Source organism: Myotis brandtii, unplaced genomic scaffold (genome assembly GCF_000412655.1).
Source record: "Myotis brandtii unplaced genomic scaffold, ASM41265v1 scaffold177, whole genome shotgun sequence".
In the NCBI taxonomy this organism is placed as follows: domain Eukaryota; kingdom Metazoa; phylum Chordata; class Mammalia; order Chiroptera; family Vespertilionidae; genus Myotis; species Myotis brandtii.
In genome coordinates, this window is record NW_005356555.1 from 536,234 (window position 1) to 558,698 (window position 22,465).

The 22,465-nt window shown below is 38.5% G+C and overlaps 1 protein-coding gene across 3 annotated transcripts in view; it reads left to right on the forward strand.

The window, feature by feature from the left end:
• The window catches only part of LRRC8C (leucine rich repeat containing 8 family, member C), a 53,035-nt gene extending 30,909 nt beyond the window's left edge, over positions 1-22,126 (forward strand). For all 3 annotated transcript variants that reach the window (XM_005863357.2, XM_014537346.1, XM_005863358.2), the window contains one exon: positions 15,654-22,126. In XM_005863357.2, coding sequence (XP_005863419.1) covers positions 15,654-17,927 — 2,274 coding nt within the window. In that variant the 3' untranslated portion in view covers positions 17,928-22,126. The remainder of the gene's footprint in view (positions 1-15,653) is intronic.
• Positions 22,127-22,465: the final 339 nt, after the last annotated feature.

The following is a 22,465-nucleotide window of genomic DNA, read 5'->3' on the forward strand; positions in this document are numbered from 1 at the left end:
CCCTTTCAGTTTTTTCTTGCTTGGATCTACTTTGTTAGGCTTGACATCATCATTGACCCAAATTGAGTATCACCACTAATGCTTTGGAGCACTCGTGCTTCCACAAATATCAGGTGTCTTAGAGTTAAGCTTCCAGCTTTCAATATTATGGCTTGTCAAAGTTAGGACAAAAGACTTAATCCTACAGTGTTTGGAACCTGGGACCTAGGGACTGCCAAAGCAATTAGCATTACCTCTTTGTTGACAGTTAATTGGCCACAGTGTGGCAGAAAATGTTAAGAGCATATATCATTGCCACTACAGGACTTTAAGCTGCCAAATAGGCAGGATTTATATATATATGGTTCATCTTTATTCGTCTGCTTGTCTTAGACTGAACATGCACCCAACAAATGCGTTGAGTGAATTAATCCGCTCCAGCATCTCAAAGAAATCATCGTCTTAATAAAAATAATTATGCTGCCCTTATTGGGTGGCTCATTAGGTTGGAGCATCGCCATACTCCAAAAAGGTTGCCGGTTCAATTCTCGGTCTGGGAGTGCACAGGAGGCAATTGATAAATGTTTCTCTCTCCCCCTTCCTCTCTCTCTCAAATCAATAAAAGCATATCCTCGAGTGAGGATTAAAAATAATTATCATGCAAATGCAATTTAAAACTGCATTATAAATGGATGGAGGAAAGTTTTATGTGAGGTAATTATAAAAGTCTAAAAAGCAGCCAGTAGCAAAATGATTTTTCTTTGATTAACCGTAGCCTTCTGCAGATCATCATCCTTAGAATAATTAGCATAAATCCAGTGCCAAAGAAATGAGACAGGGCCTTATGTTTGTGCAGTAAACTTGGAGGAAAAGCCCTTTAAGGATGTACTGTAATAGTGTGTTAATAAGAGATAAATCCTGATTTATATATGGTTATATGCCCTTATATGTTGGAAAACCATAGCTAAAATTTGTATAGAAAAAGAAATCATGCTGTTACGGCAAAGAAACGTAAAAAGCTACAGAAATTGAGGCACCTCATAAACCAAGTCATAGAGTTTTCTCAGTAAGACCTATGGGAGTATATGGGGTGAGGCAAAAGTAGGTTTACAGTTGTTCATATGGCAAATAATACAATAATTTATAAATAATAATACAAGAATAAACTCTGTTTCGTGTACTCACAACTATAAACCTACTTTTGCCCCACCCTGTATTTTACAGAACTGAGAATTTGTTATGTTTTGGCCATATGTAGTTGTTTTATAATAAATTTTTAGTCGGCTGCCATGATGAGAAGCAGGTTGCCCTGACCCGATGACTGCCCTTTCATACAGATGCTGTGTGAAGCCTGTTGCCAGCATCCTGCAGTAAACCCCATGATGAGTGGTGAAAAAGGTCTATAACAGTGTTAGTGCTTGACTTTGTACCCGGGATTGGACTTTATGAGCTGCCCTGACAATCTGAAAACCTCCATGTTGTTTTGTGGGAAAATGCTTCCTTCATTCTAAACAACCAATTTTCAAGTGAACTTTTGAGGGCTTGCTTATGTTTATCAACTATTTCATATACTTCAGTCTTTAAGGGATTTTTAAAAATGTATTTAAGTTTAGTGACTTTTTAGTAATGTTGATATTTTCATGATATTGGTTTATTCTAATTCATAAAGGTTGTAGTCCTGTGCTAGTTACATTTCTTTTAAAATATAAAAATAACAATTTCAAAAGTGGGAGAGAATTTAGAGGTGATCATGTTTAAGTTCCCATTCAATTAAAAATCTCTTTTATAACATTCTTGACAGATTACTCTCTAGCTTCTGTTTGTATATATGTGTGGGTTAGGGAGAAGTGTTATGCTTAACTGCAAATTAATCAGTGCATATTTATTGAATTTGACTAGGTTCCCAGCACTGTGTTAGGCAATATGGGAATACAAAATAATTTAAGGTTTCATCTATGTTTCAAGGGAGCTTAAGAAACAGTTGGAGGGGCAAAATGATGAAAAGTCACTGGGTATATCCTTCTAAAACATAAGATAATTGCTGCAGTGTGTGTGTGTGTGAGAGAGAGAGAGAGAGAGAGAGAGAGAGAGATCATATTGTAATAACCAGATATTGCAATGGCTGCAAAGGAGGAAGAACAGTTAGGTCTACCTGGGGAAATCAATTTTCTCTATATTCTGTATAGGGTGGTTTAAATTATATTCGGGGGGAGGGGGCGCATAATATGGTGTATTACAAAGAATAAAACTTATTTTTTTTAAAAATAAGACTTGTGAGGTAAAGTAAAATTTAAAAAATGTCCATTTGGAAGTTTCTAGCAAATAAAGACTTTCAATTTCTTTGATGTAATAGCACTTCCTATTTCTAGGAATAAAGGAATAAAAGCTTTTAAATGTACCCAGTGACTTTTCATCATGTAATAGCAAATTCAAAACATTAGCTTCCCTAAGAAGTAAACTATGCTGAGTGGCAGTGTTAGAGTAAGCTATTTTATAAATTGAGCTGACATCTCCCTACTCAAGGTAAGGTAGTCCTTCAGAGCTGGTGAGATTCTTTGCATTGATATCTAAAACTAAGGGTATGTAACCTTAAGTTCAAATATGTTAGCTTATGTTTTGGGATATTGATATTAACCTTTAAAATGTAGGTGTTAGATATTGGACTCAGAAAATACATAATACATGATCAAAAAACATTTCCTTCTAGATTACTTTGTGCATGATTATATTGATTAGTCACTTAATTTTATATTTTTAGAAATTCTGGACTATAAGCCACAAATTTTTATCTAACAAATACACCATCAACTACATCATCATTTTACCTTGTAAGAGACCTCAGATGCTCACTGGAAATACAAAATCTGGGTTGATTTTTATAATTTCAGTTAGCTCAAATAAGTTTAAAGAGAAAAGCTAAATTTTTTCTCCAAAACTTCACACAGAAAACATGGACATATTATAATCATATTAGAGTTCAAGTGGCTGGGGCTCTCTGATATGATTGTAGGTAAAACACATGAATTTCTCCTGAGCTTCAGTTTTATTAAATGAGCAGGATAGGCATTTCCATTTCACAGATTGAAAAATAAGATGGCGAAGTATGACTTTTAGTCTCTTTAACTATATAGACTTCAAATGTCTTGTCCTCGTTTGGGGCATTTCCAATATAGTCCTCATTGTGATTAGTTGCATCTCTGTCAAACAGAGTGAGAGAAGTCTAAGATCAAGGACCAGATGCCCCAGTTCTTCCTGCCCATCACTCCCTGCTTCCTTCTCTAAGAGGAATTTGTAGGAGCTATATAGACAGAGGACAAGAACATTTAACGACAGCTAAGCTCTGGCCCGAGACTTTGCTATCAATCTTCTGGTGACTCAGCCAGACTTCAGGTAAGCACTGAAGGCCTATGTGACCTGGACCAGAAGAAGGTAGAGGGGCAGCTCAAGAAGCCTCCTCATCCTCCACGCCCCCCCCCCTCCCTTGCACTTGAGAGCAAACAAAAGGGAACCCAGGCAAGGAAGAGTCAGAGGGAGGAGGGGAAAGGGAAGAGACAAGAGAGGAGATTATTGATTGTCCCTAAGGCCAGGAGTAGAGCTTGTCTGAGCTGTTCTTATAGGGTATGATCCACTTCTAAGAGGCAGCTTCAGACCCAACATATCACACCAGCTTCCAGCTTCTGGGAATAAGAGAAATTTCACATTGATGACTCCCAAGAGAAGCTCTGAAGAGAGTTCAACAGAGAGCCCCAGCCACTTGAACTCTAAACCTTAAACCCTATCAGCACCAAGGTTCAGTACTTTTCCTTTGACATTACCATCTCTACCAGCCCACTTTCTCCTAGAAAGAAGGAGGAACAAAGAATAGTCTTGAGTTCTAATCAGAGATAAGTCAGGTAAAAGAAAAAATCCATAACTGAAGTTCGATCTATTTGCCTGGAATGTGTGGAACCTTTCTTATCCAAATTAATGGTATTTCTGGAGTCCAGATAGCTTAACTTCCACAAAGCACATGACTGAAAAATGAAACTGTCCTACCATCCAACGCATCTAAATGACTAAGAATTGTAATGACTTGTGTCTTACCTGCAATTCTTCTATGATGTAACAAGGTACAGCTCATTCTCTCTCATAAATGATACCATCTATTCCTTCACATAGATTGGACCACAGCCTGGCAGATGACATCATTCATTGCTGAGCACTATAGCAAATTATTCTTTTGATTATTATAGTAAATTTCTAAAATAAATGATCATTTTTAAAAATATGCTTTCAGTCCAGTTATGTATTGTTGTTGTTGTTATTTGGATTCTTCCGGTGTTTAGAATTCTGTAACTTTGTCCTGTTTGACATTGTGTGTGGATAGTCCGAAGGATTTATGTTTCTGTTTGGACTCTCCCAATTTTTTTTTTTTAATCTTCCTCCTACTCACAGATCTGTCAGTGAACTGCAGGGTGTCCCGATTTTAGTCAGTTGAGTACAGAACTAAGAGTTCAGTTCCTGATGGTGGATTCAAAAAGAGCTTTTCCTTCATTATCTCAAGAGCATAATTATAAATACTTCAAAATTTTCAAACAACTGAAACAAGTTGTCTCTCATGAATCATAAATTGTATGTTCCTAATGTTTATCTATAGTTCTTGTATATCCACTGAATTTTCTCACATGGTTTTGATTTTGAAATGAGTGCTTTGCACTTAAGTCTTAGATTGCCATGGGTTAGGTAATTCACTAGTCTACTTGGCTTATGGAAAACTGTGATAAAGCAAGATGAAAACAGTTTTGAATTGCATTCACTCCCTCATTTTTGATAATTTTTTTTTCCTAATTGCTTTTGTGTCATGGAGCAGCTTTCCTCAAAAAAAAAGAAAGCAAATGCAACTAAGATGCAACTACAGAAATGAAAGCATCTTTGATAGCTGGAAAGTCTCGGGCTCTCAAGGGTTTAAAATATTAACATTCAGGTGTGGCTCAGTGGTTGAGCGGCAACCTATGAACTAGGAGGTCATAGTTTAATTCCCTGTCAGGGCACAGGCCCGGGTTGCAGGCTTGATCCCCAGTGAGGGGCATGCAGGAGGCAGCCAATCAATGATTCTCTCTCATCATTGATGTTTCTCTCTCTCTCTCCTCTCCCTTCCTCTCTGAAATCAATAAAAATATATGTTTATTTTTTAAATTAACATACATAGTATGTATAGTGATCTTTACCCATGGAAAACTCAGTTTTTCTATATTTACAGTGATAGTAGAATTGCCTTTATGGAATTATCAAAATGTAGACATGATCCTAATGTAGATTTGATGGTTTTTTACTTAGGAATAAATGGGTAGTGCCTCCCAAATCTGGCACCATTTGTGTTTCTTAAATGAGTCAGCACTTCGCTCTGGCTTTAGGAATCACTAGGCTGACATCACTTGCCAATTTGGAGGATGTGTGAAATGAATTGTTTCATCTCAGAGGAAAGTAGCTAGCAGGCGAATATCTCCAGATGTCCCCTGGCATCTGATTATATAATGTGCGTACTTGCTATTGTTGTGCTTTGTTTTCCTTTGAGTTGGCGGGGCACAGTGTTCGCTTATTGTATATCTAATTTGTGCCAGTCAATGTCAAGAAGGATGAAGCCTACTTTTAAGGAGTTTAAAGGTCTAGGAAGTAAAGGATAAGAAAGAAAACAAGTAATTTTACACTATGTTTTCTTAGGTGCTCTGATAGAGGGAGAATCGGGATGTAAAAACACTGGTCCAGTTTTGTTTAACTATATATTCTTGTTCTGTATAGTAATGACTCAGGAAATTATGGTGTATGTTTTTCAGTGCTTAATTCTCCTACCAGACTAGTGTCATTTGCTGGTCCTCAAGCACAGAAATCTCTGACAGTGCTTAACGTGAGAAGATGTACTTCATGTCTGGTTTTTAATCATGTACAGATGAACCCTATAGCAAGTGTACTGTTGTTATACCTTACTACGGAGAGAATGCATAACTTCAGAAATTCAAGTTTTAATCAGCTCATCCCTCCAATCCCTTAGATATTTTCTAAGAACATCAACTCCATGCCTCAGAGCTGCCAGGCTATGATTTTTCTTCTCCTTTTTCTGTTGCTCTTGGAGAAATGAGCAACCAATAAAAACAGCAGCCCTTGGATCTATTAATAAACACTTTCAAATTTGGCAGGTTGCTTAGACCTTTTTTCTCTCTCTCTTTACTATCTGGATCAGATCTTTGTCCATACACAATGTGTTGCTTCCTGTTGATCATATACATTTTAAATATCATTAACAAGGAAGAGAACGTGTGCACAGTGGGCAGGAAATGACGGGGCCACACCCTTGCAGTTATGCTTTGCCATCTCGACAAGGACCTGGCTGTGCTGGAGAGAGTGAGGCAGTGTCTGTGGTGCCCATGGGTGTGTTTTTGTGCCCCAGTGGCGATGGCCCCCAAGTATTCATGGATTGGATGTGGAGAATAGCAAGACTAAGGAATAAGACACTTACTGGAGATGAAAGCATGCAGATGTTCTCCCCTCTGGAACTATCTTCTCTGCCTTCTCAGTTCCTTTTCTTTCCCACCAAGATATTTTTTGGACTTAAAATATTTTCAGGACGTAGTTAGCCTCGAAACTAAATGTGCATCTTCAGAGTTAATTCTGCACTGATAAGGGTGACTCTCACGCCTCTGGAGGATAGAGGCTTTGTCCTCCAGCACCTCGCTTCTGGGAGAACATGATTAATTAAGATTGTACATTAACTGATAACTTAGTGACATGAAAATTAATTCTCTTCCCTTACATCTCCATCCCTTTTGCCAGGAGAAATAGGTCTACCTTAGAAAGGAAGAGCAACAGTCCACCTCCTTTAGCTTTTCCCTTGCTCTTCCTAAATGCAGACCTTTGGTGCTGTCTGTGGAACCCACAAGGTTCTGACCTTACACTTCCCCACGGACCTGTCCAAACCCAGGAGCTTCGAGGTCCCAGGGAAGCTGCTCCTATTCCATCAAGCCTTCCCTGCTCACTCCAAGCCTGAGCACTTACTGTACTTACCACACTATTCACGACGTGTATGTATTGCCTCGTTCGCACTCCTGTTTGACTTTTCATATGGCTATTTACGTTTCTCCAGCAAGATTTTAAGTGCTTTCAGAGTAGTGAACATTGGTTCTGACTCCTTGATTTTCTTGTGATGCTTAGCAAATGGTAGATATTCACTAAGTTTTAGCTGATAAAGGACAGTCTGTCCTTGGTAAGGATGAACAGATCCAGGGGAGTAGGTCTTTGCAATCTGTTTTGCTAGGTCATTCTTTGGTCAGCAGGAGATAACTGGGTTTGTTAACAGAATGGGGACAAATCTGGGTGATCAGTTTTAGGGTAGAACCATCAGGAACCAGCTGTATTTGAGTCTGTGGAGCGGAGAGGGGGTAAAAGATAAAATAAATCACCTTTATATTGACCCACGGCCCTTTCTGTGGCTCCAGTCTTCCTGTTTTTATCACACTTGCCATAACAATATGAAAACACTGTCTAAAGAATAAACTGCAATGTGAAGAGTACCCCTGGATGACAAGTTAACGTATAATAACACCAGTTGTTTTATCATACGCAGCAAATTGTCTCACTTCTTTTGGTGATAATATAGTCACAATTATGATTTCAAGTCTAAACTGGGGAAATAGTTGTTGGGGGATTGTTCATAGAAAAATAGTAATGGACTTAATTGTTGAAGTTGTAGGAAGATAAGTGCTTCATCTGCTGCTAGTGGGAGATGTGTAAAGACATTCGGCCTCTTTTTCGTGGGGAGGGGAATTTGGCATTACAGGTTTGCCTTGTTTGGCGCTACCCAAAGAATGCAGAATGCTGATTTTCCATATGAGTCTGGACACTAATTTTTATTGAAAACACCCACACCCACACTGTGTCTTCTGGAAAAGACAGATAAAGCAAGTCTTATACTTCAAAATACTTCCTCTGTTCAATGACTCTAGCCATGATAGATAAAGTATAGAAAGATAACAAAAATTCAGACATAGACTCAAAAGCAAGATACACATTACTGTCGAGTACAAATGAAAGCCTGAGTGGGGCTAAACAACTGCTGGGCTCTCGTCCAAAAGGAGGTAGTAGCAGCCAGGGCCTTAGCTCCTGCCAGTAAAGGGAACTAAAAATGCACGGGCTTGATAAGAGCCTGGAGCCTGGTCACTGTTGGAAGCCAGCGGCCCCCATTCCCAAAAGGAAGCTGAGAAGAATGGCGATTGACTGGATGCTGGGTCTGGTGCCTTAGAGGAAGCTGTGCATCGGGGTGCCTCCCAACCAGGAACTGAGTCAGCCTGCCACGGGCTTCGGGAATGGATTCGTGAGATCCTGACATTGCAGTGGAACATCAAAATACCATGAGAAGGCCTACGGGTGGATTCGGGGCCTGGGGGTTGGGTGCAGGAAACCACAAAAGAGCGTGTGAGAGGTGGTGGAAAACAGTTTTCTTCTCAGAACAAGCCTAACGCCCAGAACACGTGAAGAAAACGATGCTAGGAAAGGCTCTCAACAAAATTAGCAGTTGAAACATTGATTCCCTTACAATGAAACTAAGCTTTGAAACAAACAATGAAGTTAAAATAGGTATATTTACAATGACCAAAGGGATGAAGACATAACATAAAAAAGGAGGTAGATAAGACATAAGAGCAAATGGATATAAAAAAAGTTAAAAATCTTGGAAATAAAAAAAGTCACCGAATTTAAAAATATCAGCAGGTGGAATAACTAAATTGCACTTAGTTGCTGAAAGAAGTGATGAATTGGATAAGAGTTCTGAGCTTACTCAGAGCTTCGCACACAGAGACAAGGATTTAAAACCACACACACCCATGGAAGACAATCACAGGCTCTAACCTGCGTCTAATAGGAATTGCAGAAAAAGGAAGAAATGATGAAGCAAGTTGTAAAGCAATATTTAAAGAGATGTTGCTAAAATTTTCCCAAATTGTACAAAGTCCTTAACTACAGATATCGAGCAGTGTTAATTCACATGCATATAAAATAAACTGTAAAAGATGTGGGATTAACAGTAAGATATTTAAAGCTACCATCAAGAAAAATAGATTGCCCACAAAAGAAGAAACTCAAGCAGGCTTCTTATTGGCAAAAATATAGGCCAGAAGAAAATGGAATAAAACTGTTTTAAAGTGCTGAAGGCAAATTACTATCAACAGAGAATTTTATAACTTACTAAACTATTACTTAAGATTGAAAACAATATAGACATGTTCAAACATACAGATAAATGAGTTTTCTACCCACAAATCCTTATTAAAAGAATTATCAAGGGATATATTTCAACCGACAGGAAAATGAACCCAGGGAGATAATATGAGGATCTAAGAAAACTGGTGAGCACATGATTTAATAAATATATAAATAATTACAATCAATTATGATCATACAAAAAAGTGTGCTTCAAAAGAAAGCTAAAAGGAATTCTGGGTAGTTCAGTGGGTAATTAAAACACACTTGGAAGGGTGTAGAGAAAACCTGTAAGTGTGCATGTACTTATAGAAGTACAATCTGCATTATAGAAATAACAGTGTATACTTTCCTAACCAGCTGAGGTGGGAAATTTTATATGGAAAGTGTTATCAATGCAATTGAAGGCTGGAATAAGGAAGGAAGGATATTTAGAAAAATAAAAAATACAGAAATAAATCTGAATATTAGTAAATAAGTATGAGTGAGCAAAATAATGTAATTGATTAAATTCACTTGTGAAGCGGAAGAGGTGATTAACTTGAATTTTTAAAAATAAAATTGCTAAAAAAATTAAAGAACAATATGAAAAAACAAAAAAGTAGCTGGTGGATCACTGTTAGTATTAGATAGCATTTAGCTCTCCCTCATCAAGAATGCTCTCTTACCGGGCTGGCATGGCTCAGAGATTGAGCATTGACCTATGAACTAAGAGGTCATAGTTTGATTCCTACTCAGGGCACATGCTAAGATTGCAGGCTCAATCCCCAGTGGGAGGCATGCCGGAAGCATTCGATCAGTGATTCTCATCATTGATGTTTCTGTCTCTCTCCCTCTCCCTTCCTCTATGAAATCAATAAAAATATATTTAAAAAAGAAGAAGAATGCTGTGCTCTTTATCATCCAGGCCAGTGTGCTCAGTGGTTAGAACATCGGCCCTTGCACTGAAGGGTTGTGGGTTCAATTTCCAGTCAAGGGCATGTATCTGGATTGTAGGTTCAATCCCCAGATCCAGTCGGGGCACATGCTGGAGGTAACCAATCTCTCTCTCTCTCTCTCTCTCTCTCTCTCTTTCTCTCTCTGTTTCCCCCTCCCTCCTTCCACTCTCTCTAAAAATCAATAGGGAAAAATATCCTCAGGTAAGGATTAACAAAAAATAAATAAGAATGCACTCTTTATCAAATCAAGATATATATTTGAATTTTAAAACATGTACAAATTCTTGTAACCACCACCACAAAAATGCTACAAAAGAATCTCAACACCACAAGGAATTCCCTGGTGCTGAGCCTTTGCAGTGAACCTCTGGCAACCGCTGATCTGGTTTCGGTTCTACTTTATAGAATGTCATGTAAAATCAGACAGCATGTAATTTTTTGAGACTGGTACTTCTTTCAGTAGAAAAATTGCCTACATGCACATCATCATGGGAATGTGATTAATAAATTACATAGTGCCTCCACTCTATGATTCTGTGTTCCTTAGAATGAATTAAATCCCTGTGTGCCAATGTGTTAAGGTCTCCAAGACATGCTGTGAGAATGGAAAACTCCAGGTGCAGGAACAATACACATAGTGAGGTCCCATGTGTTTATATATCATACAGATGTGAATGCACAGGTGTAGATCTGGAAGAGCATGCAACACACTCATCAGGGTTTACTAAGAATCAGCTTGGGGGTGTGGAAAGGTGAAGGGAGGACTCTACCTTTTGTTAAAAGTAAGTGTTTTTTAAGAAAAATAGATTTATGATAGCAAAAAAATATTTAAGCATCTACACTAATAAAAGAGAAACATGGTAATTGGCGTACGACGCTACCCTTCCCATTGGCTAATCAGCATATCCTTATGCAAATTAACTGTCAGCCAAGATGGTGGCTGTCAGCCAAGATGGCGGCCGGCAGCCAGGCAGCTGGAAGCGAGCAGGGAGGCTTGCTTGCTTCAGTGACTGCATATATCATACAGATGTGAATGCACAGGTGTAGATCTGGAAGAGCATCATGCAACACCATCAGGGTTTACTAAGAATCAGCTTGGGGGTGTGAAAAGGTGAAGGGAGGACTCTACCTTTTGTTAAAAGTAAGTGTTTTTTAAGAAAAATAGATTTATGATAGCAAAAAAATATTTAAGCATAACTTAATAAATATCCAAAATCTATGTGAGGAAAGTAATAAAACACTCCCGAAAAACACAAAATTAGATGTGAACAAATGGAAACCCACACCATGGAGAGGAATAATCAACACCATAAAGATGTTATTCATAAATTAATTTATAAATGTAGTCTTATCTCAAAAATAACATCAATAAGGTGTTGTTGTTTTTTCTGTATCTAGAGAAGTTGATTATAAAGATCATTGTGATAGACTAGCCTGAATTTGAGCACTTATCACAGTAATTGCAGATGTGGTTGTCTCTCTCCTGTGCTTGACCTTGAGGGCTAATCTTTCTTGGTATCCCTAACATAATAGCTGACCTATAGTAAATCCTCCAAAATGGTTAACTTTTCCTGAGGGCGCACTCAGGACTACTCAGTATTTATGTTCTACATGGTCCTACACCACCCCATTCGTGTCATTTATATCTCTGACAGCTCATAACTAAGCTTGGTCCTTATGTTGCTCGATCTTTGTTATTTCAAGCTGTTGTACTGAAGCTAAGTGGTTTGGTTTTGTTTTGTCTTGTTTTGTTTTAACTTCAGCCCTCTGGTTTCTCATTCATGCAAATATGGTACTTTTTCAACTTGTTATCCTGCAGGGTTCTGCTTTCATTGCAGTGCTTTTCTGGAAACTGCCTAAATTAAGATCTTACTTTTTTCCATTGTAATGGTGTTATGATTCTAACAAAGGACTGAGAATCAAATAACAGTCATCAAAGGTATATCATACAGTCAAAGATTATGAACATTCATGATTTAAAATTGTGAAAATTACTATTAAAAGGCCCTAATATTGAATTGTCTATGCAAGATAATTCTGTATGAAATAAAGTTTGCACAACTCCTAGTTCATGGGTTGACGCTCAACTACTGAGCCACACCAGCTGGTCCTTTTTTTCTTTTTTTTTAAGAATCCTGTCTGACTTATTCTTTTATCTTCCTTCTCTTTACTATACTTTTGAAAATATTGATCCTTCTCCCAGTTCTTCTCCAAGTTGTAGTGTTCAGAAATACAGTTTCCATTAAACATGGAGGATAACTGGAAAACTTCCTCTCTTTTTAAAATTATTTTACTGTTTAAATCTCCACACTCTTTACTGGTGAGCTCCATAAACTGCCTTGTTCCTTTTCATAGTTTTGGTTTAGACAGCTTGCCATCGCCTTCCTTGCGAAGTCTACTCTGAGCTGTGTCTCTGCTGAAGTCTTCTTAGCATATGTTCTCTTAGCAGCACAAGCAGTTATTGTTCTTCGTACCCAAGTCTAGTATTTTTTTCTACTCTGCACTCAGTTCTCAGAGTTTAACAGCTTCTGGAAAATAGGCCACTGTCTTTACCCTTCTGGGATTTAAGTAGGCACATTTTAAAATTTATATCTTTGTGAAGATTGAAAGAGAAATAGATGCCGAAGGCTGAAAGGAGTTTCTGGAGACAGTCTATGTATTAATTACCCTCCTACCCTGGGCCGTTCTCCATAAAGGCATCCTAGCAGAAGCTTGGTGAGTTGGGGAGACTGTGTGGAGTGGTGGAAGGACAGTAGGTTGTGGAAAAGATGGGTTCAAATTCCTGCTTCATCATTTTCTAGCTATGTGAACTTGGGCAAGTATGTTACCTTGGTCGATTTCTTCTGTAGAATGGGGAGAATATGACCTGCCTCCCTAGCATGGCAGAGGCACTGATCAGGGGCCTTTGTTCAGAATAAATAAAAGGACCCCCTACTGTGTGGCCATAGCCAAGCAAGGTGCCCCTTAGCTGGGCACCCTGATGCAGTGCATAACCTGAAACCTACCCAACCACGGTGCAGAGGTCTATCACCTTCCATCATTAGGGGCAAGCCTGGGAAAGGGCTGGGCAGGGGGACAGTAATGGGGCTGCCTGGTTGCTTGGCAGGGAGTTAGCACCTTTACCTTCTAACTGCTTTCACACCGGTTTTCATCACACCACTGGCAATGTCATATTAGCATGTTAGCGCAAAGGTGTCACCCTTGGAGAAGGTGCTCAGGGAAGTAATCCCTCTTCCCTGCTGGTCTCAGGCCCCCACCTTCTGCCTCCTCCACAGACTGTTGAAGTCCTGCTGAGACCACGAATAGGAAAACATTCAGAACATAACACAAACACTGACTTTCTTACTCGTTCTCTTTTATATTCCTCCAAGGTAGTCTGGCATTTGTTTAGGCTTTCTCCTACTGTTTTCTGTTCCTGGGATTCCATGGTATAATGCTTGACCCCAAGATAAATGAAGGACGCTCCACTTAGATATTAGATAAAAATTAAAAGTTTTACTTATATTTACCTTAAAGGGAAAAGAACTAAGCTTTTCTAATATTTGACATAGAGATTGACAGTACTTTATGGATATACTTATGAATAAACATAGATATACTGAATGGGCATGCTCAACATTTTTTCTCTAGCATGGGTAAGTGATAATATTCTATGAAGACCACTGTTCAGTTCTCACACCTCTGTAGCCCTGAATCCTCTGAATGCAATTACGTTTGTTATTCTTCTTTTGATTTATATAAGTATTGGCCCCCTAGTTTACATTTTAGGACAGAGCTTTTATAAATTCTGTGGTGAAACTTGCCCTTCCCCCCTTCCTCTAACCTCTCTTTTTACATTGTTATCTGCTTAGGATATGGGAAAATTTAAGCTTTTCCCCCAAAACAGGAATAACTCATATGGTAATTTTTAAATTACTATCAAGTTGGGATCCTTTTGGTTTAATCCTAGAAATTCAGTAAAATAAAATAAGAATGTTGACTCTGGGTCCTGGTGGGCTGGGCTAGATGACATGAGCAAATGATGTAACCTCTCTGTGTTTTGGTCTCCTCATCTGTGAAATGGGAATAATAGGAGTGCCTGCCTCATCAGGTTAAGGTGACAATTAAAAGAATTAATACCCATTACATTTTTAAAGTAGTCAGTTGCATGTTAAATACAACATAAGCTTGCTGCTGCATTACTATAATAACCATCCTTATCTTCATTTCTAGAAGAGATGTGGTCCACATACAGACCTATGGCAACTCTGAATTGGAAGGACTAGTGTCAGTTCTGGGTTCATTCACTTTCTCAGCAAATGTATGCTGGTGGTCTTCTATGTACCAGGCACTCTACTCTGTTGGATGCTCCACCTCATTGTCAGACCTTGTAATTCTGTCTGGTGGGCTGTATCTCCCATGTCACCAGTTTGTAGCCTTAACAGTCCGCTTTGCAGTGGATTCAGTTTCTATTTCTCTAGTCAATATAAAGGACTTAGCTGTTGCCAAATTACTAAACATTTGCTGTTGCAGAATTACTGAACACTATGGATTTCTAGTCATTTGATATTTTAAGGTACAAGTAGACTTTCCCTGCATTATTAATTCCACATATTATTGCTGTCAATTCCTTGGTTATTACTCCTCTGAACTGTTTGCTTATTGTTCACTGAGTCCCAGTTCCATGTGTTTCTCTCTGGGGGTGACTCCTCCAGATCGATTCAAGCTGTATTCTGCCTCATACTACCTAATCTTCTCAAAGGATACATTCTCTCTTACCCAAATTGCAATCTTATGAGACTGCTAGACATTCTTATGCTGGCTTAAAATTTTTTTCAACAAATTGCAGTATTTATTGAGGGAGAGAAGTTCTCAATGTAATACTTTGAAAAGCAAGCAAGATTAAACATACTTGTTTCACTCTTGAACACCTGTGTATTCTTTCCCCTCTCTCTGAAGATATGGTTTTTATAAAAGCTTGGGAAATTCCCATCCTATTAAAACCATTCACTTTCATCTGTGCATGTCGTCCAGGGTATGGTTAGAAGGAGAAGAGGAAATTGTAAAGACAGGCATTTCTTCCATATTTTCTCCTTTCAATCCTTTCACTTCTCATACACAAGTGAATCTAAATCTTGGGAGCCATCCAGCTCAAGATTGAGCCTGATAAAGGGATGTACTTCCCAGACCAATGACTGGTTCTCCCAGGCCCCAGCGAGAGAGAGAAAATGCAACATTTTAAAAATACATGACAGTTATTTAAAGATTTATTTTGTTATGAATCATTCTGTGTCAACAAAACTGCGGTGTTTTATGTCATAACTTAGACGTGATTAACAAAGTCATAAATTTTCATTTTTCCAACATGCGGGTTAAGAATAAAACATTGTGCAGGAATTGAACATTGTATTCTCCAGACAAAGGAAATGGACATTTATTGGATGTTATTGCTGCTTTCTTTGCACTAATGACATTATGAAAGCTCTTTGAATAATATAATTTGAAAATATTATTTCTGTGTTTCAGGTCATGCAAGACAAGATCATTTGCCTTCCGAAAAGAGTTCAGCCGTCTGAGAACCACTCTTCCGTTCTGAATGTCTCTCAAGCAGTTGCCGGAACCACCCCACTGCCTCCACCTAACCCATCTTCGACTAACCCGGTCACTGTGGAAATGAAAGGCCTGAAGACAGATCTGGACCTTCAGCAGTACAGCTTTATAAACCAGATGTGCTATGAGCGAGCCCTCCACTGGTATGCCAAGTACTTCCCTTACCTTGTCCTCATCCACACCCTGATCTTCATGCTGTGCAGCAACTTTTGGTTCAAGTTCCCTGGTTCCAGCTCCAAAATAGAACATTTCATCTCCATCCTGGGGAAGTGTTTTGACTCTCCCTGGACCACACGGGCTTTATCGGAAGTGTCTGGGGAGGACTCAGAAGAGAAGGACAACAGGAAGAACAACATGAGCAGGTCCAACACCATCCAGTCTGGTCCAGAAGGCACCCTGGTCAACTCGCAGTCATTAAAGTCAATTCCTGAGAAGTTTGTGGTTGACAAATCCACTGCAGGGGCTCTGGATAAGAAGGAAGGGGAGCAAGCGAAGGCCTTATTTGAGAAGGTGAAGAAGTTCAGGCTGCATGTAGAAGAAGGTGATATACTATATGCTATGTATGTTCGCCAGACTGTACTTAAGGTTATAAAATTCCTAATCATCATTGCATACAACAGCGCCCTGGTTTCCAAGGTCCAGTTTACAGTGGACTGTAATGTTGACATCCAGGACATGACTGGGTATAAGAACTTTTCTTGCAATCACACCATGGCACACTTGTTCTCAAAACTCTCCTTTTGCTACCTGTGCTTCGTAAGCATCTACGGGCTGACGTGCCTTTACACCTTATACTGGCTGTTCTACCGCTCTCTAAAGGAATACTCTTTTGAGTATGTCCGACAGGAGACTGGAATCGATGATATTCCAGACGTGAAAAATGACTTTGCTTTTATGCTTCATATGATAGATCAGTATGACCCTCTGTATTCCAAGCGATTTGCAGTGTTCCTGTCTGAAGTGAGTGAAAACAAATTAAAGCAGCTGAACTTAAATAACGAGTGGACTCCCGACAAGCTGAGGCAGAAGCTACAGACGAATGCCCACAACCGCCTGGAATTGCCTCTCATCATGCTCTCTGGCCTTCCAGACACTGTCTTTGAAATTACAGAGTTGCAGTCGCTAAAGCTTGAGATCATTAAGAACGTGATGATACCAGCCACCGTTGCGCAGCTAGACAATCTCCAAGAGCTCTCTCTCCACCAGTGCTCGGTCAAAATCCACAGCGCAGCGCTCTCCTTCCTGAAGGAAAACCTCAAGGTCCTGAGCGTCAAGTTTGATGACATGAGAGAGCTGCCCCCTTGGATGTATGGACTCCGGAATCTGGAAGAGCTCTACCTGGTTGGCTCTCTAAGTCACGATATTTCCAAAAACGTCGCCCTGGAGTCTCTGAGGGACCTCAAAAGCCTTAAAATCCTCTCTATCAAAAGCAACCTTTCCAAGATCCCTCAGGCAGTGGTGGATGTGTCCAGCCATCTCCAGAAGATGTGCATACATAACGATGGCACCAAGCTGGTGATGCTCAACAATTTAAAGAAGATGACCAACCTGACCGAGCTGGAGCTGGTGCACTGTGACCTGGAGCGCATTCCTCACGCCGTGTTCAGCCTGCTCAGCCTCCAGGAATTGGACCTCAAGGAGAATAATCTGAAATCTATAGAAGAGATCGTTAGCTTCCAGCACCTGAGGAAGTTGACAGTGTTAAAACTGTGGCATAACAGCATCGCCTATATCCCAGAGCATATAAAGAAACTCACCAGCCTGGAGCGTCTGTCCTTCAGTCACAACAAAATAGAGGTGCTTCCTTCCCACCTCTTCCTATGCAACAAAATCCGATACTTGGACTTGTCCTACAATGACATTCGTTTTATCCCCCCTGAAGTCGGAGTTCTACAAAGTTTACAGTATTTTTCCATCACTTGTAACAAAGTGGAGAACCTTCCAGACGAACTCTACTTCTGCAAGAAACTTAAAACTCTGAAGATTGGGAAAAACAGCCTATCAGTACTTTCACCAAAAATTGGAAATTTACTGTTCCTTTCCTACTTAGATCTTAAAGGCAATCACTTTGAAACCCTTCCTCCCGAACTAGGTGACTGTCGAGCTCTGAAGAGAGCTGGTTTAGTTGTGGAAGATGCCCTGTTTGACACTCTGCCTTCTGATGTCCGGGAGCAAATGAAAACAGAATAACTTATTTTTGTTTAAAGTTTGACTGAAACATGCTTCTACCAAATACAGTATAAATAATTAGGTAGTGTTAATGCCTTTCCAGTTTTTCTTTTCACACAAAACAAAATGTACACAAAGATCAAGTCAGGAGTATGTATTTTTAAATAAAAATTTAATTGTATTTTTTCAATATTAATATTTTAAAGTTTTATTTGTCTTGGAACCTAATGTACCTATTATTGTTTTTTACTAACAGAAACTGATGGTTCCATCTGTTTTTTGTTTTGTTTTTGTTGTTTTTGTTGTCGTTGTTTTTCAGTTAATTCTTGTGAAAGGGAAAGCATTTTAAGTTGCATGCTTCCAGGTGTTTTTTTAAATAGATGAAGATATTTTGCCAAGGTCATTGTTAGCTTGTTTACACCTGTACAGTTCCTTGCTCTTTCTGTCATTGTGTGTATACCAAGGAATCTGTGCTAGTTATTTTAATACCAGCTGCCTTCTCCATTGACCAAGCCCTTCATTCTATAAAACACTCTTTTCTGGAGTTTAAATTCACATAAGTGCATTGACACAAACTATTTTCTTTAAATTCGCCCGCCCCCCACCTCCAAGAGAATCCTAAATTACGTTATTTCATATACCTGACAGTTAAAGTTATCCTTAGGCAAGGATTTTTTTAAGTGAGTGAAGATAATAATTTCCCATAGTTGGCATGCTTGAATTCGTCATTTATAATTTAATCAATTACCATTTTTACCAACATTTAAAAATATGTAAAAGCTAAATACAGAGGCTCCCCCCATAAATCTCAATATAGCTAAGTAGTACTGGTGAGCAACCTTAGAGAAGCTAGATTTATTTTCATTAAAACAGGTAATTAAATTTAAAAATCATAGAATTAGAAGCCTGGTTTTTTGAGTAATTTAATCATCTTTGATGTCTTGATATGTAGATACATCAGATGGAAAAATATTTCACTACTAAAGCATTCTGTTAAAGAGCTGGTACACGCCAGTCAGGCCCACTGGTTCCTCCGGGCAGTGTGGCAGTGGAATCTATTCAAATTCTGCCTGCTGCACAAAATAATCCACATATTTATATATATAATCAATTCCCCTCAAGTCTGCCCTTGCTGTGACGCTAGTGATTCAAACACAGGAACCCTGTATGTCCTCTTTGGCTTAAAATAAGTATATCATGTAGAATGGTTCTATTACATTTTTCTGAAATTGCTAAGTGGATATCACTTAGCAATTTTGCCTGATGATCAGTAGAGCTTTCATGTCTTTGTACTTAAAAATCCAACATTTTCTAGGTCGTGGGCAAAATTTTTCGCTAACTGTAAAAGTGTTTGGAACAGAAAATGAAAACACTATTTGTGCCCACAATCCAGGACCAGTACTACTGATCATGGAATTTTGTTCTGTTTACCAGATCACCTGGACCATTTGCCAAGCCCTAGTCTCCTCTACGAAAGTTCTGTGGCTTAACAATGAGAGAAAGTAGGAAGATGCTTTGGGGTTTCAAAATGCTGCCTTTAAAATTTGCCCCTTGATCCTGGTGACGTTGCTCAGTGCTACTTTGAGTCATATGAAACACAACCACAGGAACTACTCAGCAGATACATGTGCCTCAGTCGTGTGTTTAATATTGCAGTACAGCATGGGGTGAAGAATTGGGGAAAGATGCTTTTCATTTACTTAATAATCTAATCCTGTAGACCAAAGTGCTTCACATTTCTGCTCTATGTCCAAGGGTTAGAATGGTGATTAATATAACTGATTTATTTCAACCTGCAATTGAAACAATAGTAACATGTTATATTTCTTGTAGGGTAAAATATTCAACTCCAGAATATTGTTAGGATCCTGATTATGAACAGTGTGCTGCTGCACAAAATAATCCACATAATCTCTCATATTAATGTGCTATATTTAGAAACATAGGCCTGTTTTAAACAAACAAAAAACCTGGAAGATTGTCCATAGTTGAGGATGTCAAAAATACCCCCTTGAAAGGTAAACTTCAAGAGCTACTGTTAAAACACTGGGTGCACTATTTTTCTGTATAAAATTTATGGTTATTTTCTATATCACTCTTCAAAAGGGATCTATTCAGGTTCAAAATCATATTGATGCTAAAGTCTTTATCTGGTGTTAACTCATAATCTCACATGGGTTCATAACTGAAGTAAGTCACTAGTAATTATTTTATCACTTAATAACAACTTGCTCAAAATTCTAAAAGAACTCGATTTGCTTTCTTAAAGAGTCCGCAGGCTGACCCTTCACCCAAGTTCTAAATAACATCCAATAAATCAGCATAGTTCCATGACTTTCTGTTTTCACTAAAAAGGAAAATTCATAGATGTTTCTATTAGCTTTTTTAAAAATTCAAAATTCTCAAACTCTATCTTGAGTCGAAATTTTCTAACGCTGGCCCATTTTAATATTATAGATTTTTGTTCACATTCTTAAGTAAAAAAGCATTCAAGTATTTTGCCTTTAAAAGAGAAACTCAGGTAACTAATCTGCTCACTTTTCTAAAGTCCTTTAATAGATCCACTTCATATAAAAGGGATGTTTACCTAATCTTTTCCCATATTTTATAAATGTTCTTGCTAAGAAAAAAGAGAGAGAACTTCTATAGGATCCATGGGAAACTGCTTGTATAAATATAAAAGCACCATATATACTCTAACTCCTTTGGGTGCTTGAAGCCCATAACAGCTAATCTTTTTGGTCTGTTTCAATGGTTAAGTATAGATAGCCTGGCTGATGGGCTGGTTGAAACGGAGCGTATTAAGTATATCCCAATGGAACTCGCCTAAGATCACACCTCAGAAAACTAGTTATGTGTTGGGTTTTCATTTCATTTGTTTTTAACTGCACTTTTAATATAAAGGTTCTTGATACAGTAAAATCTGTTATTTACAATTTTTTATTGTTCACCCACCCTTTTTCCTGCCACACATTCCCCGTATAGCTAATCGTAGTGAGTTCTAACAGTTTACATGGCATCATCCTGCTTTTTCATAACGGTATGGGAAATATGCCTGCTGTCAGTATTTTGTTCATTTAGAGGTGACTCCTTATCTGTCTCTCAAGGCCTTGAGTTACTTGGGATGAGGAAAGTTTAAGTTCCTGCAATATGATCTCTGATATTAAGGAAGAGAAGACAAAATCTTCACATCTCTTATTGCCGTTTCCCCCAAGAGGTGTTTTGCTGTTATTTATTTTTCTCATTCTACTGTAAGAAAAGTTCATTTTTAAGTAGTTTATTTTACTCTCTAATTTCATACCTGATCAATAGTAATGACATATTTACTTAAACAGTGGGCATTCATGATCCATCTGTATGCAAACTGTCAGTAGTACTTAGTAATGAATAGATAAATTTCAATATAATTTCAATTTGTGTTTAGAGACTAAATTAAGATTCAATTCATATTCTCCTATTAATACTGAATGTGATCATGTTATTCAGACAGTTTACATTGGGTAGGATCTCAATAACTCAGGGTCCAGTTCCATACTAAACCTAAATTAGCAAAACAACACAGTTGTTAGTGAAGGGGATGTCTCGAAGGTCTAAGCTTTTCTCATCTTTCCTTGTCTATTAAGACACATTGTAAGAAAATCTGGACAGTCTCAACCAGACCTGCTGCTGGCTTTTCAGATTCACGCTTCAGTGACATGCTTAGGGATCCACTCTTATTTCATGTTCTCAAGCCAGTCACTGACACAGGTAACATCCCTAGGTTCATTTTGGGTAGAAGGAAAAAGGACCTCCTCCCACCCCCAAGGAAATTTTTTTAAATTAGAAGACCTTGAAAGGGGATATATACATTTGAACTTAATTTCTTGACCATATTAAAAACAGTTATTACGCATGGTTTTTAATGTGATATAAATTTGCTTTCTGCTAATTACCATTCCCCCTCCCACCTGATTCTGTCTCTTTAATGACTATTTTACTAAGTTTGAAATCCAACGCCTTACGTGCTCACTCAGTTTTCCCTCGGCCTCGTGTTTTCTCTCCCTGTCTGTATGTGTTCACATTGTGTCGAATGCTGGCAAAACCTCTAAGACTGTCAAGAAAATGCTTGAAATTTGATTTGTCGTCGTGCAAATTCATGGTAAAATGTCTTAATGTTATTTGGCTATGTAGTACGTAGGAACAGAAAATAACTTAAATAAAGTCATTTTTGTAATGTAAAATTGGGATTTGTCCCTTTCTTACTCATTTGAAGAACTCCTGTTTACCTTTGGCATTTCTGTTGTGTTTTTGCATATTCTGTTACTAAGGCTCCCTGTACTCTGCAGGAAATGGGCTGCATGCATTCTTTCACTTTGTGTTTAGCTAGTTTCTGCAATTGTGACTAATTATTTCCTTCCTTAATTCACTGTACTGCATCTACCCAAGGTGCCCCTGGAGTTTCATTTGGGTAATTAGTGCCATAATGTGTAATATGCAATTTCTGTACATGTGCCAGATCAGATTGTACAATTGCTATCCAGCCAGCCCAGCTTTCTGTAAATACTTGGTAAATGACTGTG